General features: G+C 34.3%; 5 protein-coding genes across 7 annotated transcripts; 3 read left to right on the forward strand and 2 right to left on the reverse strand.

The window, feature by feature from the left end:
- The first annotated feature begins 435 nt into the window (after window positions 1–435).
- On the forward strand, window positions 436–3517 carry LOC140753921 (uncharacterized). 2 transcript variants are annotated; one of them, XM_073088762.1, is made up of 4 exons: window positions 436–651; window positions 984–1601; window positions 2182–2346; window positions 2808–3517. In XM_073088762.1, exons 1-4 carry the CDS (start codon window positions 618–620, stop codon window positions 2966–2968), a joined length of 978 nt encoding a protein of 325 aa, XP_072944863.1. In that variant the 5' UTR covers window positions 436–617; the 3' UTR covers window positions 2969–3517. The 2 variants fall into 2 exon arrangements, with proteins under 2 accessions (XP_072944863.1, XP_072944864.1); XM_073088763.1 differs by lacking the exon at window positions 436–651 and adding an exon at window positions 783–803.
- Window positions 3518–3882: 365 nt separating this feature from the next.
- On the reverse strand, window positions 3883–5185 carry LOC140754042 (nucleoside diphosphate kinase 6). The gene is made up of 3 exons (XM_073088952.1): window positions 4841–5185; window positions 4485–4645; window positions 3883–4156 (listed from the first exon to the last, which is right to left on the reverse strand). Exons 1-3 carry the CDS (start codon window positions 5047–5049, stop codon window positions 4011–4013), a joined length of 516 nt encoding a protein of 171 aa, XP_072945053.1. The 5' UTR covers window positions 5050–5185; the 3' UTR covers window positions 3883–4010.
- Window positions 5186–5413: 228 nt separating this feature from the next.
- LOC140753750 (U5 small nuclear ribonucleoprotein 40 kDa protein) lies at window positions 5414–9879 on the forward strand. Its single transcript, XM_073088520.1, has 6 exons — window positions 5414–5625; window positions 6481–6607; window positions 6988–7191; window positions 7664–7906; window positions 8373–8551; window positions 9217–9879. The coding sequence occupies exons 1-6, from the start codon at window positions 5509–5511 to the stop codon at window positions 9394–9396; spliced, it is 1050 nt and encodes a 349-aa protein (XP_072944621.1). The 5' UTR covers window positions 5414–5508; the 3' UTR covers window positions 9397–9879.
- On the reverse strand, window positions 9871–12651 carry LOC140753749 (uncharacterized). The gene is made up of 3 exons (XM_073088519.1): window positions 12367–12651; window positions 11242–11468; window positions 9871–10959 (listed from the first exon to the last, which is right to left on the reverse strand). The coding sequence occupies exons 1-3, from the start codon at window positions 12458–12460 to the stop codon at window positions 10201–10203; spliced, it is 1080 nt and encodes a 359-aa protein (XP_072944620.1). The 5' UTR covers window positions 12461–12651; the 3' UTR covers window positions 9871–10200.
- A 5491-nt stretch (window positions 12652–18142) lies between these two features.
- LOC140753837 (stimulator of interferon genes protein) lies at window positions 18143–26363 on the forward strand. 2 transcript variants are annotated; one of them, XM_073088636.1, is made up of 9 exons: window positions 18143–18349; window positions 19401–19468; window positions 21491–21541; window positions 22062–22300; window positions 23075–23338; window positions 23691–23816; window positions 24856–25024; window positions 25398–25511; window positions 26035–26363. In XM_073088636.1, exons 2-9 carry the CDS (start codon window positions 19402–19404, stop codon window positions 26121–26123), a joined length of 1119 nt encoding a protein of 372 aa, XP_072944737.1. In that variant the 5' UTR covers window positions 18143–18349; window position 19401; the 3' UTR covers window positions 26124–26363. The 2 variants fall into 2 exon arrangements, with proteins under 2 accessions (XP_072944737.1, XP_072944738.1); XM_073088637.1 differs by lacking the exon at window positions 23691–23816 and having other exon boundaries at window positions 18144–18349.
- Window positions 26364–26731: the final 368 nt, after the last annotated feature.

Below are 26731 nucleotides of genomic sequence, written 5' to 3' on the forward strand. Positions count from 1 at the left end.
TGATCGAAGATAGCAGCCTGAAATACGACATAAAATGTATTTACAAATTTAGATTCCATTCACCTAATCTAATCATGCCTATGGGCTTTACTGAAGTATTGGTAAATCTTACAAACTAAAATATTCCCACTTCCATGTAAAGTTGTGGATAAAATAAATATAATGTTGTCACTATGGCTAAAGGCTTTGTTGTAACTTGTAACTTTCCTTGTAACTATGGCTAGTCTATAAGACCTTTATCGCGAGGATTATTCACCTAGGTAATGAGAACGTCGTTACTTTTATCAATTTATAAAACGTAAATTAGATATTTTTTTCGAGGTTACTATTCTTTAATTAATGCGAATTGTTATTTTAATAATTGTGTATAGTATTGATTTGATTCAAGTTTTTAGAAGTGGCCAGAAACAATCGTGTCTATAGCCCAACGGTTGACAGGAGTTTTAAAAAATAAAAGCGACAAAAACCGAGCGCAAAATAAGATTCACAGCAAGATTTATTTTAGTGAAATATTTTTAGTGAAAAATGAACCTATTTGTTATTTAGGAAAGTGTTTTTAGAATGGATGCTAAATGATGAGTGTATTCTTTACTTAGCATAGCTCATTGTATAAAATAATGTATACGTTAAAAGGTATATTCCCTGAGCCAAGTAAGTGTCATTGAAGACGTTACATTTGAGTTTGAGATATCATTTCATTCTAAAATCATGACCATCGCCTAATAATGAATTATTTAATCCAAAATTTATATTCAACCCTGCATAACTTTTAAATTTATAAATGTTTACACTGCTTTTAACTTGTATGTAGATCGATACCATAGATTATTATAAGAACGATACACAAAAATCTGAAAATATGTTTTTAAAAATAGCTTAATATATTACATCGTTATAAAAGTTAAAATATATAAATATACTATAATGTGGTAGTAATCATAAAATAGGACTTTATTTTAAAACTTATAATTGTAAAATTTCAGAAAAGGAACAAAAAAAGAATTTCATCAAAGAAAACATGAAGCAACTTAAATTCATACAAGGGAAGTCGCCAAAAGAGCCGAAATACACTTTGAAAACCGTCCATCCACCGCGGCTCACCAACTCTATCGGAGCCACCAACACCCTGGGCCAAGTGAAGTCATCACCGTCAAATAAAAGCGGGAAAGTCACTCTGAATGTCGGCAAATCGGCAAACGCCCGAAAAAAATATACAGATGTAAGAATCAAAAAAGGCGACATGGCGGAATTCTTGAAACGGAAAGAGATGAGACACTCCAAGTCACCAGAAGAGCCGGAAGATGATGATGTGAAGTCTTCAGAGTCCTCGGGCAGGTTGCGAGATATTGGGTGTCAGACAATCGAGACCAATCTTGCACAGAAGTTGGCCGAGAGCACAAAGTTGACAATGTTATACCCCACAAAAGAGGGTGACAGTGATTCGAAGATGAAAGCAAGTGGGGACACTGGTCGCCACCGCAGCCCCCCTCCACTGCCCCACACCCCTAAGAAAGCTGGTGATGATCTGATGGAAGAAAGGAATCGTAGCAGAATTAATGCTATTCTGGAAAGGAAAGACAAGGATCCCTATCTTCCTTCAGGTAAACATACAGTTTAAAATTCTACTTCCAATGTAATGGACAGTATTGTGTTGTGGTCAATTTCTATCTAGAGTACTAAATTATATTACTATTAAATTCGGTACATACTGATTATTTTCATGATTATGCTTTTTAGAGTTCAGTTAAATTCAAAGTACCTGTCATACTTTTAGATTCACATTTGGCCATTCATGCTCACTTAAAAAAATCATCCTGTATAGATTCTAGTTTCTTGTTAGGTATTGTAAATGACTATTACTTTAAAAATATCACACTTAATACTTTATTTATTTTCAATATTTACCCTTATTGTAAGTAGTCAGTTTCAAGAGAATCCACAATAAATTTAATCGCTTTTTATGGTTTTAAGAGTATAATAAAAGAAATTTAATTTCCACGTTTGTCAAATCATGTGTGATAGGGGAAACATAGTTTTCTGAGGCGTTCCAGCTTAGTCCTCTGTGGTAGTGGTCCAAGGGTGGCAGTAGCCACTTACCATCAGGTGGACTGCATGTCTGCTACTCCAATATAATATAAATAAAAATAAACAACTAATACCATTTACCATAACTCTCTACAGGGTACCAGAAAGGAGTTCTTCCCAAATACCTCCGGGAGAGAAAAGACTCAGGGCCCAAGGAATCAGACGGAGTGAGGGCAGATGATGACCAGACAGTGTGCCCACCTGGACATGTCACTCTTCCTGATGTGGAGAGGAAAGAAACTCTGCGCATGCTTAGAAATAGTGTGTATTTATTTTTTGGCTCTTATTACCCAAGTAGTGATGTCACATAAGATTCTATATTTCATTCTAACTAAATGTGAACCATCTAAATAATGAATCTTGTTCACTATATCACATTAGAGTAAAAGGCCCAAAGAAAAATTAGTTTTTGTGTAAACAACTTTGACCTCTTCAGAAACTCCTTATACTTAAATGTGGGTGCTACTCATGTCTATTTTACTAAAGCTTTACAACTCTCTTTACAAAGGCTTTGCGACCAGGTGCTCGCTGATCTAAACCTCATTTATGCATTAGAGCCTCTGCCATCTTGTATGCTCAAAGTGCTTTGGTCTAACTTAAAACTATGAAGTAATGTGACAGAAGTAATATTTATTTTAACCATATATATCCAGCAACCTGTACCTCTATATTATAATCTCTGTATTATATAACAATTACAAAGTACAATTTTCATTTAACAGGTTTTGCTGAACTAGTAAGTGAACTGAACAAGATGCCGGTGAGGACCGACACTTTAAGGATGAGAAACAGAAAAATGGAGCTGGAGAAACAACTTTCAAAGCTAGAGGAAGGTATCAAGGTGTTCTCGAGGCCTAAAGTCTTTGTCAAAATTGGCGAGTGATTGTAAATTAGATTCTGTAAATTCCTTTTGCATCATTACATATTACATTTCACTATGTGGGAATTGTTAATGGATGTATAATAACTAAATTTATTATAAACCAGTGTGTTTATATGCTGTTTATAAGGTTTTAATATTGATTAAACCATTTCCTATTTTAATCGTCAAAAACAAAATAGTACTTTGATACAACATCTAAATGACAAGACTAATTGTATTACGAAAATTTAAAACTTGTTAAATACAATTTTATGACTTTGTGTATGTCGTACATTTCATACACTTGATCTCTAATGTTAATATGTTAATGTGTGTGTCCGTCCAGTATTAAACTAAAATTGTTGTAAACAATGTCCTTTGTTTCTTAAATTTTATGTGATACCTACATGGATAAGGTAATTATAGTAATTACTGTAATAATTTAGTTTAATTTCTTATATATTTCATGTTATGTATTGTAATTAATATAATGAGATATATTTGTATGGTTTACAGTGTTTCTATAACTTTTGGAAATTTGAATACATGCATATATATTGTTTTTTAATTGATTTAATTCTTTAGCCAAAAAATACTTGGTTTTATTACATTTTTCAAAAAAAATTGTTTTACCTTCAAATTACACTTGCTAAACTTGTGAATTGACTATTTGCAAATATAGAGCCAATAAGATTTATTTAAAAATAATTGCCAAAAATATTATTTTATATCACGGCGTGCGTAAATTGACGTTTTACGCACGCTTCGCGTGCGCAAAACCCCCATTTCCGACCCCGTAATATAAAATTTTATACAACATTCGTCCTCGTATTGTAATGTACTATTTGACTATAAATTAACTGAAGTCATTGTTGTTCAGAAAAAATAAATAGTACATTATGTATACAGCCACAAGACTGAATAAAAGACTACAGTCAAAACTCAAAAGCTATAATTTTAAATGACCATGTCATAACAACATAAAATTCCCAATTTCAAAAATCAGGTATAAATAATTAATCTAATAACTTATAATACTAACAGGTACTTTGGTACATCATCACTACAATTTTCGTACATGCTGGAATAGATAATCGTTGAATATGATTGGTCCTTTCCTGTATCTTACTTCTTCAACAGTATGCCAATTATAAAATGAAAACTCGGGGAAGAAGAATTTGATTTCTCTCTCAGCTGATGTCAATGAATCTTGAATTGAAAAAAAATTACATTAAAAAATTAAATTTAAATAATAGACATTGTACATGAAGGATACTTTATAGTAAGTTTTAATAAATTTTATTTTATATTACCTACCTTGTAATATGAATTTTTTTTAGAAATTCAGAGTCAAACGTATAGATAACCAGATCAAAAAAATAATTTAGCCAGGTTGAACCCAGAATTCTCTACATGTAGTCTACTAATACACAACATTGTCAATATGACCTATATCCTATAGTGATTTTATTACTTCCTTCCTAAACCATGAGAGCTTTATTCATCAATTATTCTCTACAAATGATTGTAATAATACCTGATCCATGAGCCACATTCCTGGTGTCGGATATTCCAAACATACCCCTCAAACAGTATGGGTCTTGGAACTGTGCCTTATACACCTTAGTGGGCCCGAGCATCCGTCGCCACAGCTCTATTGCATTTGAATGTCCTATGATGTGGATGTCTATCGACCCACTGCAAATTACAGATAAACAAAAATAAGCCCAGTTTAAGCTCTAATGTGCTAAATTATCTACATAGCAGAAAAATAATAATCATATAAATAAGTATACTTATAAATTATTACCATAATGGGGTTTGTTTTGGTATAGGTACAGATGAATGTTACGTACTAATATTACGTCAGAAATAACCAAAAAGTATAGATACCTCGTCATAAATGTAACTAGTCGGTTAAAAAAGAACTTCTGCATATGTTCCTTGTAAAATTTACCAGCACTTTCTTTATCTAATGATACCCTTTTGGTTTTAACAACGACGAATCTGTTTTTGATCACATTTCTAATGTACGAGAGTGCAACTGGGTTTTTGACTGCGTGCGGTTTTATTATTGCTAAAGTGAGTTGCAACTTCTCCATCGTACCATGCGGTATCTTCTGCAGACTTAATTCATTATTTCATTTAATTTATGTGAAATAAGCAAACATGCTAAAATAGTTTGAATTTTGGTAAAATGACTTATATGACATTTAGTATTAGCAATTTGACATTGACTTATTGAGATTAGGTTTTTTATTTTGATTTTAATAGCTTTTCATTCCTTACAGCCATTATTATATTTTTTTCTTCTTTTAGAACGCCTATTATTAAAACTCTTGGTATTATTTTTTCTATTAGGAATTGATCTTTACACGAAAAGATATTCAAGAATTATAGAAAATTATAATCATGATAAATCATGTCCGATTTATTAAAAAATGTTGCATGCTATTGTTATGTCAGTGTCAGTTCTCAATTTGTCAAGTTGTTTGTCAAAACATTGGTGAACACGGCGTCTATTTTGTAACATAATAATATAATAAATATTTCTTATTAAAATGCCTGAAATGGATATGAAAAGAAAGGGCGATGAATATGCGGTGGTACCATCAAAGAAAACTCGCCATGAAATAACAGTGGTGGGCACAAGAGAAAAAGCTGTGGTAACCTCAACGGTAAGTTGCACTTAGGAGTTTCAGCACAACCAACTAAGTAGTAAAATTCTTCGTGATTCAACGCCAGTTGTACTACCGACCCTTTTACTTCTATGTTACAAAGCAGTGATGATTCTATTCTGATTGAAGGATTTAGTGAACAAAACACTTAGGCACTCTAAACTTAATTATACATTATTTTTTAACAATAAATTTGAAAGAAACACTGCTAGTAAGCTATTAGTGTGTTTGAGATGGATTTAAACTTTAAATTAGACTTGAGTAGCTCGCGAGTGAGTGATATAAAAGATATATATCTTCACCAAAGAGCTAATCACTCATCAACTCCGACGAATTTGAATTATATCTTTATATCCGCGTCACATGGTTGAGTTCATAGGTCCATACGATTCCGGATATAAGATCTTCTTCAACTCAACAGTTTTATACTCGCTCGCGAGTGAGTTATGAGTAAAATGAGCGACTGACTGAGAGAGTCTGATTCGAGTTAAACGCATTACGTCTTAAACACTAATTAAAATCTTTTTTCTTTGCTAAGAATATGAAAATAGGGATATACAAATAGTGTTGGCTGTGAAATTTATATATAATTTCTTGCCAGTTTTGTATTAATTATAGGAATCAAAAATGTTGTCAAAACATTTTGATCTGATTCTCTGATATACTGATATAAAATGTCGCTTATATCTTTACAGAGCTACTGAGCTAAAGTGAGTTACTGAGCTAAAAGAGTGATATATATCACTGAGTTGAAAAGATATATCTCTCTCTTTTCACTTCAGTGATATATAATGCGTACCTCTACTTTAAATATCAAACCGATTGTGGAAAATAATATTTGTATCCTTATTACAGGTCCCCAGAACATCAAACCTCTATGCACCTATAATGTTGCTGGAAGGCCACCAAGGAGAAGTGTTCACATCAAAGTTCCACCCCGAGGGCAAGCACTTGGCATCGGCAGGCTTTGATAGGCAGATATGTAAGACCATAATACCTACTTTACATTTAAATATCTTTGTCACATGCTATAAAAATTGTAGTCCTCTTATAAGTTTCTTGTGTTAGTACTGTACCATACCAGTTGTTCATATTAGTGTATCATCTATAATCAATCTTCAGTATGACTCTGATATCTTTTGCTTCCCCTAATGAAGTTGAATATGCATTTATTGGGTTTATCAATTGCTTAAAAGAATGAGGATTGCTGGAAGACAAACATGATGTCCTGTATATTGCTGTGATTGAAATTTGGCAAAATCTGATTCCATAAACGTTACACTTTTACAATACTTTTACCAATAATTTGAATATATATCATGTTAAAAAAATTAAAATTTTGGATATTTCAAACAATTTCAGTTCTCTGGAATGTATACGGCCAGTGTGAGAACGTAATGGTGATGAAGGGGCACACCGGAGCCATCATGGAGCTGTGCTTCTCCCCTGATGGCTCCCACATGTTCACATGTGCGACGGATAACACAGTAGCAGTGTGGGACGTTCCCACTGGGACAAGAATCAAGAAGCTGAAGGGACACGCTAATTTTGTTAACTCTGTGTCAGGTAAACTAAAGTTACATGTTACACATAAAGTACATAATTTATAAAACCATATTAGATTGAGGTGGTTTGAAATTATGTGAACAAATGTCGCTATTGGCTAAAATAGATACACATGACATGGTGTTGCATTGTGACAAATTGTTAATTATGGACAGAAACGGCTGGGCTTAGTATTTAGAAATATACTTTAATATGTCTGCTTTTCAAAATGTCCTAGATTTCCACTACGCTACACCTCTATGTTACACAGCATCAGCGCAATGGTGTGACGCTGTATAGCATGTATTTTTTGTCCTATGATATAATTACTAAAATAAATTTAGGAGAAAACAAAAGCTTCAAATAAAGATTATAAATATAATTTAGCAGTTGTAATGTAATTTTAAATATTGACAAGTGACTGTTTACAAAACTAATAATTTTGCTGCTATAACTTACATCCTGTGTTATCCTATTTTTTATTCATTATCAGGAGCAAGAAGAGGCCCAGAGTTACTAGTGTCAGCATCAGACGACAACACCATCAAGTTATGGGATGCAAGGAAACGAAACCCCATAGCATCGTTTGACAGTTCCTACCCCGTCACCTCTGTGCTCTTCAATGACACAGCCGAGAAGATTATATCTGGTGGAGTGGACAATGTCATCAAAGTGTGGGATGTGAGAAACACACAAATTGCATATAAGATTAAAGGCCACACAGATACTATTACAGGTAATGTTCGAATAATAAGTAATGTATTATTAGATTTCGAAAAAAGAGGAGGTAATATAATCAACAGTATGTATTTTTTAATGAATTTACATTTTTAAATATGTGTCTTTTACACAAATAACCTTAAACGTTATACCTCACTTATTGACCTGCAACTAAATTATTCAAGTATAAGACTATTTACCAACAATTTTTAAGGGAAATATCCAGACCTATATTGTACCTGAAATATCATTTGCAATGGTGAGAATACAATGCCTCAGACTAAGTTTATTGTGGAACAATCCTTTTGGCAGAGTGGCCACAATATTGGGTTCAGAGTTTGATTCACGTCATACAAGACATAAATTTGAAAAATGAATTTTGATTATGGGTATTCACAGATGCATCTTCTATTATGAGTGTATAACTCTTCTAAAAGTTTAACTTGACGTTCATATTCATAACATATTTATAAATTTTGTAGGTATGTCCCTCTCATACGACGGCTCGTACCTATTATCGAACTCTATGGACGGCACTCTGAGAATCTGGGACGTTCGACCGTTCGCGCCATCGGAGCGCTGTGTGAAGCTCATGTCGGGACACCAACACAACTTCGAGAAGAACCTCTTGCGATGTGCTTGGTCACATGATGGCTCCAAGGTAATCATGGAAAAATATTTTAAAATAATAAAACAATTCTGGTGGAGTTCTAAACTAATTGTTGTAAAAGATATATTATTATTTGATATTCTGCCTCTTTACCGGGCAAGAGTCTCCTGAGAAAGAGTTTAGAACTCACAAGCTTACATAGTTTCAGCTTACATTTTCAAGCCATTGGTAATTAGTTTGTAATAGTAACTAACGTAACATAACTTTGATAAATCATCACGCACCTGGCATTTTGATCAATCAGCAGTGATAGCCTAGTGGTTAAGAAACTCTGCCTCTCGATCGAGAGGGGTGCGAGGTTCAAATCTCAGGCACGCTCCTCTGACTTTTTCAAAATTATGTGCATATTACAAATTAATTATCACTGCTAAACGGTGAAGGAAAACATCGTGAGGAAACCTGCATACCTGAGAGATTTATAAAAAGAAAATAAAAACTTAAAGGTATGTGAAGTCTACCAATATGCACTTGGCCAGTGCGGTGGACTATGGCCTAATCCTCCACATTATGAGAGAAGACTGGTGCCCAGCAGTGGGACAGTAATGGGTTGATGATGATGACCTGGCATTTTAACTTCAGAACCCTGTATAATGTGAAAGATCGAATTTAGGTACAATGGATTCAAAAACGAAGTGAATTTTTCGTTTCGTGTCCAGGTGGCCGCAGGATCAGCGGACCGTCACGTGTTCGTGTGGGACACGACATCACGTCGGGTGCTTTACCGGCTGCCCGGCCACCACGGCGCCGTCAACGACGTGGACTTCCACCCACGGGAACCCATCCTGCTGTCCGCCTCCAGCGACAAGCTGCTCTACCTCGGCGAGATTGACCACTGACCCCCGCTGTTACCGTCACCCTCGCACGGACGGCGACTCACACACTAACGTGTGAAGCCCAGCCCAGATTAATATGTGCAAACTTAATATACTGGGCAGAGTGGAGTGGTGATCGGTTATGATGAGTGAAAATGACACTAAATAAATTGTTCAAATGTTACTTGATTCTTGAACTAAAAAAAAGGATATTCAAAATAAATATGCTAACAGCAATTCCTTTAAGTGATAATGTCAGTTCAGTAGGAGAATAAAAAACTCTAGATCACAGATTACTTGTTGATAGAAATAAACTATTAATTGATTTTCTTGAACAACTAATTATTTATCAGAGTCAATAGATGACTATAGTATACTGTTGTGCCCCTATCTTTGGTTTTGTAAGTAACATTTTAATTTATATAAGGGGTATTCTGAATACTAAAGTGCAAATGGATAAGTTGTATATAATTCAATGTTACAAAATGAATAATAAAATTTCACTTATTTAGTGTTTTATTAATAGCTAAAGTTTTTAGAATAATTTGTTTACAAAGCAGTTTTATACTAAGAATAATTTAATATGTACAAAATTTCTAAAAACTCAAATATCTTTTTACTACTAAAGTTCAAGTACAATTGATGGTAGCATCCAAGTAATTTATAAATGTTTTCAAGGCTATATTTCTAGTATTTAAGCTCTAAAATTTTTAGATTTATGAACTCGATTGTATCAACAATGTTTCTACCATCAATTTGCTTTTAAACACTAGTTTTATTTTTTAAAAAGGGTCTACTTAAACATATTTTAATACTATAATAATATTGCTACCGACATAAACTAGCTGGTGGTGGTAATTCAGGAACAAAGCCAAGCTTGAAGGCCGGACTTTCATATGCTTCAATGTCACTTTGAGACAAATCTTCCATCTTGCTATATATTGCATCCTCATTCATATAAGAATTTTGGGGTGGATTGACAGTACCAAACACATTGGTTGTAGGTTTGTCTGATATTTGGAAAACACTTGTTTGTGTTGGAACTGCAAATACATCTGCTACAGGATTCTGTTTGAATACGTCAGTCTGACCAAACATTGGTTCGGATACTGCAAACACATTGCTAGGAGCTTGATTAGTTGGCTGCGTTGATCCAAACACATTCTGTGTAGCCTGAGAGAATATTGACTTTGCTGTGTCTTGAGCAGTTTGAAATATGTTTGTTGGTTGTGTTGGAGCAAACACATTCTTATTGGCACTAGCAAATATAGATTTCGCTGCATCAGGTTGAGATCCAAAAATACCAGTATTCTGTTGAGTATTGAAGACATTGGGAGAAGTTTGTCCAAATATAGAGTTATTAGGAGCGGTACTTTGACCGAATCCACTGCTCTGCACAGCACCACGGAAGATAGAAGTGGCTGTGTTACTGGCAGATCCAAATCCTTGATTATGGGTGGTAAATGGTGATTGAATAGTTTCTCCGTTGTACAAACTCCTTAATGCTTTCATCATATTCACAGTTGGCTGCAAAAGTTGTTCATATTTCGACCTTGTCTCTTGTGTCTGATTATTTAAAAATGCAATCTGGAAAGGCAAAACAACAAAATTATTCAACAGAACATTGTAGAGTCTAATGTGGGAAATTGAATATGGCACTTATAACCAGACTTCTTCTTCTTCAATTACTTGCTAATTAAAAATTGAGTTGCTATTTAAATTTATTATACATGTTTGCGTGATATAATATGGTTTATTGTTAACTAAACCTAATAATAATAATATAATTGTACATTATTTTTAATTATTAATATTTTAGATCTGTGGTTACAAGATTTCAGGTAAAAATCACAGCATAATAATACTAACCGCTGCATCAATATTATTATTAGCCTTAGCTTCATATATAAAGAGGCGTGCTTCTTCAGGTGAGAGGTCAGATATGCCAGGAAGGATTGCCTTTTCCTTGAATGGAGCGTAGCAGGACAGGATCCACTGCCCACCTTTCAGGGCTGCCTGGACATCAGATTGAACTTGGTTGACCAGCTGCTCATCAGTCACAGCAGGGGATTGTTGCACAGGTGCATTTGTAGGGGCTAAAAAATAATTTCTATACATATATTTGTTAAAATATAGGATCGTGAAATACTTTAAATAATAAAATCTTATTTTCTTAGCTCAGACACATCTTTATTTCTTTCTTTAAATATTTGACAAGAAGAACAAATCATAAAACATTACCAAAGAGTTTAGTAACCTATAACAATACTTTTTGGATCATCATAGATTACTACTATTTTTTACTTAAACGAAGATTATAATATTTACTTATTTACAACAATATTATTATTTCACCACTTTGGTAGTGGTATGTATGGTGGTGTAAATTTTTAATTTTTTGCATCTGCACACATCATTTGTGGGAGGAAGGGTGGTACATACTGCATGGTTTAAAATATATACCATCATACATATTTGTAGTGGATTGTTGCGAAGTACCATTAATCTTAACCTAATAGCATAGATTTCCGCAAAGTAACACCTGTTACAATTAACTTTCTATATATTAGTCAAAAATAATCTTTCCTCATATTGTTAGAAGCATAGAAGTGAATTTATATTTATTAGAATTAGAACAACCACCCTCTAAAAAGGCCAAACATATTATAGAATATGATCTAAGTATTTTCAGTTACTATTACCCGATTACATGTCTAAGATGAAATCATAACAGTAGTAAAAATTTATCAGTTTTGTAACTGATTAATACTTTTTATATATACTTCTTATTAAACTCAATAGTAAAAGAAATTGAATACTGCATCGATACTCATGAAGTTACTATTAAAATGAAACCTATTTTAGGCAAACAAAATTTAAAAACTTGTACCATTTTAGAAGTACCTACATTATTTTTGATTTGTTGCTAAATATGTTTAGGTTTTTTAAGGTTACTGTAAAACTATACAAAATTATTCTACGCGATGTACTTACCATGATAAGAATATTTTGAGCCATAAATATGTTCAAATCTACAGCTCTGTCCATATCGACAATTTCCTTGCTGAAAAAACTTACATACAATCATTTTTTAAATTTGTCTTTCCAAAAATCACAAAAAGTAGTTATTAATGTAATGGTTTTGATAATTATTGTAAAACAATATTAAAAACGACTTTATTGTATTGTAAATACTTGTTTCTTTTCCAATTTAACTTTAACCACTTTTTAAATTAACGTCAATGTCATTCTGACGTTCGTGAGTTTGTGACATTTAACAAATAAAACAAATTATTACTCTATGCTCTGACCAAATTATAGTCAACAAAGCACACACCATAGACTTAGAATTTTTTATCACACACTGCATTAAATTAGATAGATTTGACTTGGATTTTATAGTCCGCGCCAAACTGCTACGACTTCGTGGCAGATTACTCGGTTATTTATATCAAGTAAATGGCAAGACATCGGCTTGCCAAAAGCGCTGTTGACCACCGGCTACATGGACGGTAGGAAATCGGCCCGAACGTTTTCGTCGACAGTCGTTAAAACGATGTGAACGAAGAAACCGAAGTCAAATTTCAACAAATAGTGACAGAAACTAGGCAAGTAGGGATATAAGGGAAATTAAACAGTAAGAGACGCCGCTTAAGTACATCACCGAAGACTATGTTAATAATATCTCACTAGTTTTATATAAATAGAAAAGCACAACTTTAATTACAAATGAAACGAACACTATTCATTATTCATATTAACAATCTCCAACGACTTCAACCAATACAGGTTGAAGTCGTTGGAGTTTGAGCTCCCACTCTTGCCGCCCGCAACCCCGAAAGCCCCTTTTAGTCGCCTCTTACAGATTATTATTTGACAGGTAGGGGATACCGTAGCCCTATTCTGGTCCCGGTACTACAGGGACAACACACATACAACCCTAGCTAATAAAAGCGTGTTAATAATAATCGAGCATTATATTAACGGTAACTAGGTATAGTCCGCGCCAAACTGCTAGTCCGCTCTGAAGTTGTTGCGAGGAGGCGTAGTCAAACAATTTGCTATGGGGACGCAATTCATTCCTATATTCAGAGCGGACTAGCAGTTTTACTACTATACATACTATACATACACACATTTTAATACAAGCAAGCAATTTTTTTATAATATAGGAGTAGTTGACTGGCGAGCAGGCCACCTGATGGTAACTGGCTACTGACACCCATGAACCTGTATATACAACCCCAGATAGGATCTGGAACGCCTCTGAAAAGTACGTCTACCTTACCACACCATTCAAACCAGAACACAGCAGCATTTGACGCTGCTAATAATAGGAAGAAATAAGTGTGGCGGTGGTGCCGCCGAAGTTGAACGACAAAGGGTTCTATCACCTTTAAATTAGACAGTAGGCAATTCTTTGTTAGGTCCAATATATATAAATGCGGTGAGTCGTGATGCTGCAGAGCATGCAGCCAAAGAGTATAGGAACGTGCAGCTACCGAAACATGGGATCCGAAAAGTAAAGCCGGAATATGCAGCGCGTTGCACTTGCACAACACAAAGTTCTACGTTGCAGCGGGCGGCGTTTTGATTTTGGCGGTACGGCTCCGTACTGTTTTTAAATGTGTCAACCAAAGAGTATAGTAACCTATATAGGCATAGATTAGTATATATGTATAGGTTGTATAGATTAGTATAAATGTTGACCATTTACATACAGCAACAAAGTCCTGCTAACAATTTAATGTAAGTATTATGGCGTTGACCTTGTAAATCATCCTGAATAGTCTTATGGGGAATCCGTCATAAAAGTCCACCTATAGCACTAAGCAGTAAATAAGAGGTCAAAACCCCGCCAAAATGGCGCCAGTGTAGCAAAAGGTTATGAAATGAAGCTAGCAGCAGTTGTAGACAGTGAAGTGCCCGGAATTGAAAATAATGATAAATAATTCTAGCAAATTATATGGACATTTATAATATAATTATATGGCAATAATAAACATTTACTTAGTACTTAAACGTTTTTTATGGAATTCTGTTACATTTAATGCATAATTAAATTTTGTTTGATTATAACAAAAAGTTATTTATTTTGTGATTTATTTTCAAAAAATGGCGTTTCGATTAACTCTTTTAGATATACCGAGTTGGTATTATTTTATATTGTTAGCAATATATTCAAATTATTTAATTATAGTATTATTAATTAATTAATTATTTTGTGTTATATTCATGATGTGTTATTTTTATAATAATAAGTGCCCATTTATATAGTCATTGGCTGTATGGGTTATACGATTGTGTGCATTAGCATAAAAAAAGAAAGAGAACGCGCTTGGCGCGAGACTTGTATTTTACGCGGGAATAATAAAAATTGTAAATTGGACCAAGAAAATAGTTTGTGTTATTAATATCAATAGTTGATTTCGACACAAAGCAAGTAACGTCACATGATCCCTGAGCATATTGTGGGAGGCAACACCAGCTTTTAGTTACTAACAAAACCAATAGGTGGCGTTGTACCAAAACTACCAAAACCTGAAACACAGTAACGACTTGTTCTTCTGGAAGATATATAAGCGCGTGATTATTTCTGAATTTTAATGTTCCTTTATGGTTCCCTTTGAACTTGAAGCTCTTCCTTTCGTTCTCTTGTCATATGCGCTTATGCATCAGTGCAAGAAAGAAAGGAATATTTTTGAAAAGGCATTCCGTAATGCCTCGTATTATAAATAACTAGTACCATTTGGTGTGGACTAGGTACTTATTCTTGGACTAGGAAGCTAGTTCGTTTATGCCTTAAATGTGTGATGAAATGGCGCGACGAGCAAAAAAAGAAACGGGAACCCTGTCGGGAACTAGCCCGATAAACTACCTAGTCCGATAGACTACCTAGTCCGATATACCACCTAATCCGATATACCACCTAGTCCGATAAACTACCTAGTCCGAGAAACTACCTAGTCCGGGAAACTACCCAGTCCCTGAACCTATTCCACCTACTCCCATAAAATACTAGGTACTTATTCTTGGACTAGGTACATATTAAAATATACATACCTAGTCCCTGAACCTGTTCCAGTATATACGCCTCACCTCTAAACTAAAGCCGAAAGCGCGAATGGCTTGTTGTTCCAAGCGTCTCCTCGAATGATTTTTTTTTTCATGGTTGTTCGGTAGTCCGATTTGCGTTTAACCACAAAATAAAAACGAATTATTTTGTGCTATAACACTCTTAAAAGTGATGTTTTTACAGAATCTCATTCTCACTTCTCAAAGTGAAAACTTATGGAGCGTTTCTTTTACCTCCTCGATCGGACGCAGAATACATTTTGTTTTAAAATTTATTAGACCGCAGATTTCTGCGGATACGTAATCGCCGCGGAAATAAAATACATCTATCTCATTTACCCATATTTTTATTTTTTTATACTTCTACGAGTACGGTTCAGTTCCACGCGTATAATAATGAGTGTTGTGTCATATGTCGTTAAATAGATATATAAAGAAAAGCAAAGAAGCAAAATAGAATGGCAATCCCGTAGAACCTCTCACAGTTGAATACAACAAAAATCGACAAATCTTTAGTGATGAACAGGAAGCTGTTTTCTAATTAAATAGAGAAAGAAATAACCTATATTTTGTTTTCATAGTTATAACAGTTAAGGGTTTTATTTTGTTGAGAGTTTATTTACTTTTAAGTTTTATTTTAATGTTACAAAAGACTAATTTGATATTTAACTTAAGAAACATAACTGTGTGATGATTGTTCTTAATAAAAAGGGTTTCTTTACATTTGTTTTTGTTTGTAACATTTTGTCCCGTGTAGTATAACAACCAACCCCTGGTGCGGGGTTGAAAGTGACAGGGCTCATTTTTCAGCATTTGTTCGATTATATTTAATGTAATAGGGAATATGCACATTTTTATTTTATTATTTTAAACCACTTATCACATCGTTTTAACATAGTAAAAAATATAAACAAATTTATTACTGTTTGAAATATTTTTTTAAAAATTATTTAAAGTATCAATTAAATTTGACACATTTGAACGCCGCCATCTTACGCGCTCTTTGAATGACGTCACGCAGCGTGATTTGTATTAATATTGATGATAACTGTATGCACATAAAGGTATTATTAAACGTTTTCAGGGTTTCATCGCTATTTACATCATGGGAAAGGCTAAATAACCACTTTATAAATATTTCCTAGAGTTATTGTGCAAAACCAGTACTATAAATACATTATATAGTGTTTTTTCTTTTGCAAAAGTTGCGAAAATACGAAAAATGTGGTGCAAGATTATAGGAAACAGATATAGTATCTCCAAAATCGCATTAACATTTGTATTTACTGTAACAAACAATAATTTTAGGTAAATGATTTTAAAATATTGCATTGATCATCTACTTCGTTAGGTACTTAACGACTTCTACAACAAACACTATCATTTGAAACACACAAAATGCATTATAATCTATTATAATATTATAAAGATAGGTGAAGATAGGTGATAGGTTGAAGGTGGTAGAACCCTTTGTGGTTCGACTCCGGAGGCACCACCGCCACACCTATTCCTACCTAATAACAGCAGTGTTAGGTGATGCTGTGTTCCGGATTGAAGGGTGTGGTAGGAGACAGACTTTTCCGAGGCGTTCCAGCTTAGTCCTCAGGGGTAGCGGCGCATCTGTGGCCGACCTTAGGTGGGAATGGAATATCTAATCCTATCTGGGGTTGATTACAGATGTCCATGGGCGGACTGTATGCTCGTCTGCTATATTATAAAAAAAAGAAAAAAAAAGAATATTAACATAATAAGTTATGATCAGTTAAATATTTCCGAATTGACCTAACAACTAAGCATAAGGAATTGACCTAAAAAACAGTTTGTTCATTTTGCATATTTTAGGTAAATAGTCCGATTGTGCTTTGACAAAACTACTTTCAATCATAGTTCTTGATTATTCCTAATAATACTATCTAGAAAAATCGCACTAGGTAATAAATAACACTGTAGGAATATAGACAAAAACAATTTTTCTCTCAAACAGTTTGAATATCGACGCCGATAAACATCGTAACACGCTATGTGACGTCATTTTTCGATTCGACCAATGGGAATGCGTTTTGCAAATTTGAATTTCGCGCGCATAATTTACGATTTTTGATTAAAGTTTTAAACAATTTAACACGAAATAAAGAAAAAATAATGGTTTAGATGTAATTTCAGGACCGTAATGTACCGAGGAAAAAAATAACAAGCAAATCTAAATCACATGCATATTCCCTATTGTTTGATATACAACATCTATTTTAAATTTAAATACTGAATAGTTACTTAATCAAACAAACATACGATCGCGTAATAATATCTAACGAATAAAATAATATAAGACTTTAAAATTAAGATGTCACATCCATCCCCAGTCTCTCCTACTCATGAATAAAAGAATCGAGTCAGGACTCGAGTCCAGAGTGTTCAATGTCGAGTACATTACAGTTAGCATGAAGTATTCGAGTACTTTGTACCGTCCAATAACATCTCTCTCATCTCTAGCGCGTAAGCGAAAGAAAAACGCTCCGTGATTTCTAATCCTAGGCCGCGTTAATCTTATTTGTTTTTTATCACTGATACATTAAGCGACTACCGGTCTACTTTATATTGGTTACTATACTCTGTTTACCAAACCGCGTACTGCCGTGTACATCACTACAATATGACTTGACAAACTTGACATTGACAATAAATGAATGAACTTTTTATAGTTTTTAGGTTATCTAATATCTTTCTGCGGTTACCAATAAATCATTATGAGATTGTTTTGATATATTGAAAAAAATAATAATAATGGAAAAACTGTAGTAATATAATTATTACGCATAGCAATAATTGGTTTTCCGCGACTTTTGTATTAATTTATGTAGATAACTTTTCTATTCTTTAGTCGTATTTACATTGTTTTGACAAGGTAAAACAACTTTCAAACTTAATAAATAAATAGTTAATAAATTTTATTTGAAACTCAATGAGTAAAATATATTAATGTCTAAAAGTGTTTATAAGACAATCAGTTTAAGATGACGGCATATTAGTTCTTTATCTATTGCACATTATTTATGCGAAATTACTAGATGTAACATGGATGTAACAAATATTAAAGTTACGTGACTTACACGTATTACTCAGCGGTCATTCTTATCAATATTACTTTGTTGGTATAACTACTAAAATTATGTTACAGATCTTAGAGTTTTTGTCTCAATATTGTAATTTTAAACTTCTCTTTTTTTCCAAATTTTTATTAGAAAATCGCTCTTATAATTTATTTTTGTCGAATAATATCCATACTTTTAAGTAAAAAGAAAATAATAATGCATTTATTTAAGAAAAATCCTTAAAACTAGTAGTCGGGGCTTCCTAGTAAGTAGTCAGAGACACTTGTGATAGGAACGCCTCACTCTTCCATGGTTGGGTTTCTTAATTAGGATTATTCATAAAAGCACTAACTTTATTGTTTATTGCTATTTTTATTTCTTTTGAATTACTTTATACATCTTACGCAGTATTAAATTAATTCCTTTATGTATAATATTTGCTTGTGCCCTTTTCAAGATTTTTCTTTTGACCTTTAACTCCACAGTATGAGGCTCCTCTTAGAGAGGGATTAGGTTTCAGTTGGCTATGCTGACCCAGTGTGAGTTGGTAGTCTCTAAGTGGATGCTAAGTGGTAGACTTCATTCACCTTTGAAAAGAATGCCTCACTGCCTTTTCCTGCTGCACTGCGTTTCCCTTACTCAGATAATTATAATAATAAATTTTGAAATGTAATTTTAAAGATGTGAGAAAGAAACCTTTATAAAAATGGACCCAATGTTATATTTAAAAAAAGTTATAATTAAATTTAGTTAACTTTTTAGTAATTAACACACTACATTTCTAATAAGAATACAATCGACTATAAACATTGACAAATTATTTCCGAATAATGATTTTTTTACATTTACTTTTTATATTTTCAGAATGACGGAGAAACACAAAATATTCATATATATCGTACAGATTCTATTTGTATGCAGTATATCATATGGTATGTATTTTTGTAGATTATCTGCATGCTTATTTTAGCTAGACTAGGCACTATAAGCATATAATATTTTATAAATTCCTAGTATTTATACAACTGACCTGTATTTTTCAACTACAAAATCCCAAACCATCCAAAAATCTTCAAAAAATAAAAAAAAATTGACATCTTCAACCTTTCTTTACCAGTACCTATAAAGTGCATGTGTGTGTTGCTAATATCCAATAAAAAATGTAATAATTTGCTTATAATAAATGCAAACTTACTTCCTGTGCTTTATAAGTATGGGTCTTGTTGGGGCTAATTCTCTAAACCAGTAACAGTAACAGTAACAGTGTTTAAATTCAATGTTTATACAAGATAAGAATAATTTGGTCCTTGAACAACATCCACTGTAAGTACATAGTAGGTATCTGCCACAGTAACACTCTTGTTCATTTGGGCGTTATATTTATAAAGATCTTTTCATAGAGCTTTGTAAATTCATATATGTCTTGCCTTAAGTATATGTGACTTCCATCTGAATATATACCACATATATGTAGTATGTACATAAGATATGTATACATGTGTATATTTAAAACATGAATTGCTGAAAAATAAACCATTTGGCTTTACTACTTTGTTATGATATACTATGGCTAAGGGTTGATTCATAAAAAAGGACACACATAAAACACCTCTTTCTTATATTCCATAGTTAATACATTTAAAATATGTATATTAAATACATTATGTAAACAAGAAAAATATATGGTAGAAAATATGATTATAATTTTATTTTATTTATTTATTCATAATTCTTAAAACATGCTTTACACATTAGGTACCTACCTATAGGTTTTATTTTGTAAAATGAATATGGTAAATCTAATGTAAGTGTGTTAAAAATATTACAGCTGATTACCTACTTGTGTCCCTGTAGTTTCGGGACCAGAATAGGGCTACGGTATCCCCTGCCTGTCGTAAGAGGCGACTAAAAGGGGGCTTCCGGGGTTGCGGGTGGCAAGAGTGGGAGCTCGAACCGCCCAGCCAGCGGCCCCGGGAAGGACGGCGGTATGTGTGGTCGCATACCGTCGTACGCACCAGACGGTGTGGCGAGCGCCAAGCTCACCTGGGCGGAGCCCGACGGGGCAACGCGCTAAGAGGGCTCCGGTTGCGTTCCTTTGGAGATCCCGGAGCCCTCTACGCAGCGCCGAGGACGGCCACCGGGGGGGTTTTAGTGCGGTAAGAATCCCACATAACCCTACGTCGCTCCCACGACACTGGGTGCCTTTTGAAGGTTTCCCCCTCGTAAACAAAAAAAAAAAAAAAAGCTGATTACCTACTTACCCAATAAATAAAAATTGCAGTAATTTTTTTGCGAGGGTGTGTAACCAGCATTAGTTCATTCATATTAAAATGTAATGAGGAGGTATAATATTTCTAACAATAATCAGGGGTGTCAGTATGTATAAAACTAAATTTAGTCTACAAACACTTAGATTATTCAAAATTATATCAAATGGTGTTTTTCAAAATTAAGTTTCAGCAAAAGCTGTCGAAAATTACTCATGTATTATATACTAAAAATGTCTTGTAATATATGCTTTCAAATAACTAAAACATCATCCAATTGGATCAGTAGTAAGTAGTACACAAAATTATTAAAATTTGTGTATTGTTATTGGTTCTTGATAAGTGTTCAAAGATTTAAATTAATCGGACCGTTCAGAGTGGGTAAAAATCGAGTTCAAAGATTCCGTTACATAAGCATTACGTACATACAAACCTATAATAAAAGCTCACCAGTGTTAGCCCTGTAACTTTTTGTAACTTACAAAATTGCCTACTCCAATTAACATAAACAACATTTCAGTCCCAAATACAAAAGTAACTTGTTCGAATTGAGTCATTCTTCCATTCTCCGTTTAAGAAAGGACATTTCTTTGTGTTACTTTTTCTTGATAGTCCCAAATCCCTTTTAGATAAAAATGTGGTATAAAATGATCGTTTTGATGCCACTGTGTTGCATTTTGTTTGTAGGATCCCAGAGTTTACAACTCGAAAACGTAACCGATTGGGGTGCTGCGGTCGGTAAGTAAATTTTAATACATTTATTCTTTAATATATTTACTAAATCTATAAAAATAATATGATTAACGTAGTGGTATGATATTAAGACTCTAATCCTGGAGGTCTGAGGCTCGAATCCCGGCTACTTATGTTAAACTTTTAGAGTTATGTGCTTATTAGAAATTAATGATCAACTGCTTTTACGATGAAAGAAATCACCAGTACGTAACATTTATACATTCAAGATGTTTCAATTAAGTTCTCAACGCAGAAATAAGCAGTAGTAACTACTTCTTTTTTACAATATTTTTCTGTGTTCATCATCACAGTTATGTGCATATTAATTATCACCTGCTTTAACAGTGGTTGAAAACATCGTGAAGAAACCTATACTGAAAGTACCTACTTATAAAAGTTCTTAAAGGTGTGTGAAATCTAGCAATTTGCAATTTGCACAATTAGCCAGCCCTAATGAAAATAAGTAAAGTCGTAAAGCGTAGTCATATCGAAAGTCGTATTCATTAAAGTTATTTCGTTCCAGCTCGCTACGTTATATACCTGCTTCTGATAAAGGGCTCCCACGAAGCCTGTATATTGGGCTATAACATTCTAAAGACGAAAAAGTCGCCCGATTGGCTGAAGACTTTCGAGAAGTGCAAACCTTATTTCTTTTTATTTGGAGCATCAACAGCTGCTTTGGTTTATTTGAAGCAGAAAGTATTGGGAAGTGATTTCCTGTTGCTCTTCATTGGGTACTTGATCAAGAAATATCCAGAAATGGTAAGTGTTAGTCTGTTTAAGTTATTTGTAGTCTGGCTATCTGTCTATGCCTTGGGGGGTAAGTATGAATGCTTGATTAGTATCTGTTTTAATACGCACTTTTGACTAGAACAGCAACCCTCCCTGATCAGGCAGAAATACAAAAGTACCTCTGATTTTTCAAAATGATGTGCGTATTAGGAAATAATTTCACTTACTAAACGGTCAAAGAAGACATCGTAAGGAAACCTGCACGCCTAGGAGTTCCTAAAAATAAAGTTCTTAAAGGTTTTCTGAAAGCTACCAATTCGCATTTGATCACTGCGGTGGCCTATGGCCTATGTCCCTCTTATTTTTTTATGTAATATAGGTGTAGCAGACAAGCATACAGTCCACCTGATGGTAAGTGGCTTCGGCCGCCCATGGACGTCTGTAATCAACCCCAGATAAGATTAGTTTCCTACGTGAGGTCGGCCAAAAAAATCCGCCGTTTACCCTGAGGATTACGTTGGAATAATTCTGAGAAGTATGTCTTCCCTTACCACACCCTTGAAATCAGAACACAGCAGCACTTAACGCTGCTGTTATTAAGCAGAAATAGGTGTGGTGGTGGTGCCGCCAGAGTCGAACCGTAGAGGATTCTACCACCTAGTTCATAGTTTAGAGGAGACCCGTGCCCAGCAGTTGAACAGTAACCGGTTGACGAGAGAAAATCTATCCAGCTGTTTAAATATCACAAGCACTTTTCTACTTAAAATTAGGGGTTATTAATATTAATTTTATTTCGCTTTCCAGGAGAAAAAACCAACAACAATAAACTATGGCACTGGAATGGCTTGCGGGTTCGTGGAGGGCTACCTGAGCCACGTGATCCCCAGCGACGGCGCGGAGATAGTGGGCCTCGTGCAGAACATGACCCGCTTCGAGGACAAGCACAACATCGTGTTCCCGGTGAAGCGGCTCATCATCGTCATCACCAAGTCGCTGTACTGTCCCCCGGACTTGAAGGCTTTCAACAAGGAGAATAGGGATGACCTGCCCCATCTGGAGGCGCGGCAGGTTAGTAATATAATAATTTGTTTCAGAATTAAATTCATATATTAGTGATTGCTTTGTGGGGGCAAACTAACGTTGTGAAATGATTTGTATGTTAATGTACGGTTGTGCACCTTCACAAGAAATGGGTCCTCATTTTTACTGGCAATACTTGCACTGGCACCAGAGTATGTGCCACAAGTTTATTTCTTCTCCTAAGAGCTAAGTTGGAAGATCTCTTACTTATTTACCACACTGTTCGAACCAGAACACAGCAACGCTTGACATAGTTGTTGTAAATGTCTCCGGAGGCCAGCGATGCATCATTTACCTTCACATAGGACTTTCGCTCTCTGAATCCGGTCGTCTTCTTCAGGTCATCGGTCCACCTGATACGGAGGCAACTTGTGATTATGCAGAGACCTGGTTGTTCGAGAACCTATCTTCGGATGGTGTTTATTCTTCGCACGATGTGGCCTGCTCCAATTTGCAGTCGATCAGTGTAAATACCTACTCATTTTGATAGTATTGGCATATTGGTAATTCTAGAAATGCTGGCGACATATAGCTAGAATTCTTCCTTAGGCACAGTTCGTACTATTTCTGTCCTATAGTTGCTGTGCACTTTTTCGAAGCGTTCTATTCTAACCCTAAATAGCAGCAGATCTGTCGTCGATTTCATTTAAAAATCTTCACTAATCTATTGCTTAATGCATGCAGATTAACACAAGAGTGCAAGAGTTGATCGAACTTTAAACTTTAATGTGGTATACAGTTTTGTGATTAACTGTGTAATGTGTACTAAATAGACGAAAACAAGAGACACAATATAGAAGAATAGTAAGTAATATATCCCAATTATTATAGCATTTTTTGCAACAACAATGGATATGATTACAGATTGATCCGTTAATTGTTTTTATTGTATTCACTTGTTTTTATTGTATTTTATTGTATACTTGAATACAATAAAAACAAAAACGGATCTACGGGAGTGCCGGCAGAAGTGAAAAATTTCGAAACCAAACCTGAATAATTCAATATAATAAATAAAAAATGAAACTGTCACCCATTGACATTTTTTTTCTACATTGACACCAGATGATCTTTTTTTTTATAATTTAGGAGTAGCAGACGAGCATGCGGTCCACCTGATGGTTAGTGGCTACTGCCGCCCATGGACATCCGTAATCAACACCAGATAGGATTAGATATTCCAACCTGAGGTTGATTACATATGCGCCGCTACCTCTGAGAACTAAGCTGGAACGCCTCGGAAAAATATGTCTCTACACCCTTCAAACCAGAACACAGTAGCGCTTAACAGGCAGAAATAGGTGCAACGGTGCTGCCGCCTGAGTCGAACCACGAAGGGTTCTACGACCATCCACTTTTCCAGTTTGCTTTGCCGCCTTACGAATTTTCGATCAGGACACGTGATCCTGACGCGAGTTTAACATTTTTTACCCATCACAAAACTGCAGAACGCTGCTAAGGCGGTTCTCACTTCAAAAAATACAAACTCGGTCGGTTTGTCACAGTCGCTGCAAGACGTGCAGCGCGACGTGGCGGGCGTGAAGAACCGCACGTACCGCAACTCGGTGTACAAGATCGTGCGGCCCGGACACGCGCCCGTGTCGCTCGCGGCCGAGTGCGCCACGCCGCTGCACACGCTGCACCGCGTCATGGAGCGCCGCGCGTTGTATGAGCGTGAGTTGTTTGTGATTTTAGCAATGGCGGACTAAGGTAGTCGGAGACTCGGGGCGGAAAGTTGATTGGAGACACCCAGTGTAAAAAGTTGATTTGATTTTACAAAATTATAAACGTGATATAGAGTTATTCGCCGAAAAATACGTATGATTCCGGTTACCTTTTTGTCGCTGATTTATACACTTATTACTGATTGTGGTCCTGATGACTTTTTTTTAGCAACTATGTTTGGGGGCCCCGGGATTAGGGGCCCGGGGCGGATCGCCTCTTCCGACCATCCCCAAGTCCGCTAGCGGTTTCCATAGTAGCTATTTAAACATATCTACCTTGTATAAATATACTTTTGTGTAATTATGAATAAACATATTTCCAGATCTAGCAAATGTGGACGTGGACGAAGTGGTTCAAGATTTCTGCAGCACTCTGCAAGCCATCATCGACAAGAGTCCGGACTACAGGGGGAAATGCGAATTAGTTTACTACGATGGTAAGATATTTTTACCGCGCTTTTATTAGCTTGACTCCTATCTCAATATATCGTTTGCATCTGGGTTTGTAACGGAATCTTTGAACTTGATTTTTGCTAATTTTGAACAGTCAGATTCATTCAAAATTTTGAACAATTATGTAATGAAATATATTTTTTTTTGTATAGGCCTACGGAGGCCATTATTTAGCCTAGTATCTTGCCTTACATTTATCTATTAATCAAGGACCGATAATAATACACGATTTTAATAATTTTGTCCTCATTAGGATCTTTGTGCGATTTTAGCATGTTATTTTGTTTTTTAAACTATAATATTATTATGCATTCTAGATTTCATATAGATAAGACCTTTAAATATAGATATAGAGAAATATATAAATGGACTATAACATATTGTATCAGTACGGAACTCTTCATTACACCTCACCAAACTTATTTTCGTAATAATGAAGAAGTTATTATTATTTATATTATCATAGATTAATAATGTTGAAATGTTATTAAACATTTTTTGTTTCAGACACAGATACAAGTCAAAATCTAGCTGATGTGCTCCTCGACAAAATTCGTGAGTTGGAGCCGAATTTTGAAAATATCAAAAGAACTTAAAAAGTTTATTTTCTCACTTTTTTATAATATTTGATCCTTGACAAATTATTATTCCTATGTATCTGCAATTTTAATAATAGCATTTAATTTTTAATAACGTTTTCTTTTGTTACAATATGTATAATTTTATTATTTACACATTTTGTGTATAGTGTAGGCTAGCATTTATCAATGATAAAGTAAGAGAATAGACTCCCAAAATAACGTTTGGTTCGACATGGTAATCTATTACCATTCGAAATTTTATATAAGTAAATATACCAATAGGTTATCACTACTCCTTTATAAAAATATTTTTTATCTATTAGGAGTACATTCTCTTATTTCATCAATGTTTTGTTTATTGTGACCTTTTTCGTGTTATTGTATGTGTACTTACAATTTTTATACTTTTATCTATTTGACTTATTATTGTTTTCATTAAAAATCTTTATATTTAATTCTATCATATTCTACGTTTTAAATTAGTGATTTATATAAGATATATATATATAAAAATATGTATAAAAAGATAATGATATATATGATAAATGATATATATAAAAGAGCTTTATTATTCGGAGGTAACTTCTAAGTCATACAGAGTACAATTAGGTAAAACAAGTTTA

Source organism: Epargyreus clarus, unplaced genomic scaffold (genome assembly GCF_041222505.1).
Source record: "Epargyreus clarus isolate Ecla_fem2 unplaced genomic scaffold, WU_Ecla_fem_2.2 ptg000027l, whole genome shotgun sequence".
NCBI lineage: Eukaryota > Metazoa > Arthropoda > Insecta > Lepidoptera > Hesperiidae > Epargyreus > Epargyreus clarus.

Coding starts and splice junctions, on each gene's coding strand:
- LOC140753749 (XM_073088519.1), bottom strand. CDS start 12,460: ATGATTGTATGTAAGTTTTTTCAGCAAGGAAATTGTCGATATGGACAG. Junction 11,469..12,366: donor CTCAAAATATTCTTATCATG/GTAAGTACATCG, acceptor ATTATTTTTTAG/CCCCTACAAATGCACCTGTG. Junction 10,960..11,241: donor ATAATAATATTGATGCAGCG/GTTAGTATTATT, acceptor TTGCCTTTCCAG/ATTGCATTTTTAAATAATCA.
- LOC140753750 (XM_073088520.1), top strand. CDS start 5,509: ATGCCTGAAATGGATATGAAAAGAAAGGGCGATGAATATGCGGTGGTA. Junction 5,626..6,480: donor AAGCTGTGGTAACCTCAACG/GTAAGTTGCACT, acceptor TCCTTATTACAG/GTCCCCAGAACATCAAACCT. Junction 6,608..6,987: donor AGGCTTTGATAGGCAGATAT/GTAAGACCATAA, acceptor AAACAATTTCAG/TTCTCTGGAATGTATACGGC.
- LOC140754042 (XM_073088952.1), bottom strand. CDS start 5,049: ATGGAGAAGTTGCAACTCACTTTAGCAATAATAAAACCGCACGCAGTC. Junction 4,646..4,840: donor CTAGTTACATTTATGACGAG/GTATCTATACTT, acceptor TGTAATTTGCAG/TGGGTCGATAGACATCCACA. Junction 4,157..4,484: donor GAATGTGGCTCATGGATCAG/GTATTATTACAA, acceptor TTTCAATTCAAG/ATTCATTGACATCAGCTGAG.
- LOC140753921 (XM_073088762.1), top strand. CDS start 618: ATGTATACGTTAAAAGGTATATTCCCTGAGCCAA. Junction 652..983: donor AGGTATATTCCCTGAGCCAA/GTAAGTGTCATT, acceptor GTAAAATTTCAG/AAAAGGAACAAAAAAAGAAT. Junction 1,602..2,181: donor GGATCCCTATCTTCCTTCAG/GTAAACATACAG, acceptor AACTCTCTACAG/GGTACCAGAAAGGAGTTCTT.
- LOC140753837 (XM_073088636.1), top strand. CDS start 19,402: ATGACGGAGAAACACAAAATATTCATATATATCGTACAGATTCTATTT. Junction 23,339..23,690: donor CCCATCTGGAGGCGCGGCAG/GTTAGTAATATA, acceptor CGTCTTCTTCAG/GTCATCGGTCCACCTGATAC. Junction 25,025..25,397: donor GCGCCGCGCGTTGTATGAGC/GTGAGTTGTTTG, acceptor ACATATTTCCAG/ATCTAGCAAATGTGGACGTG.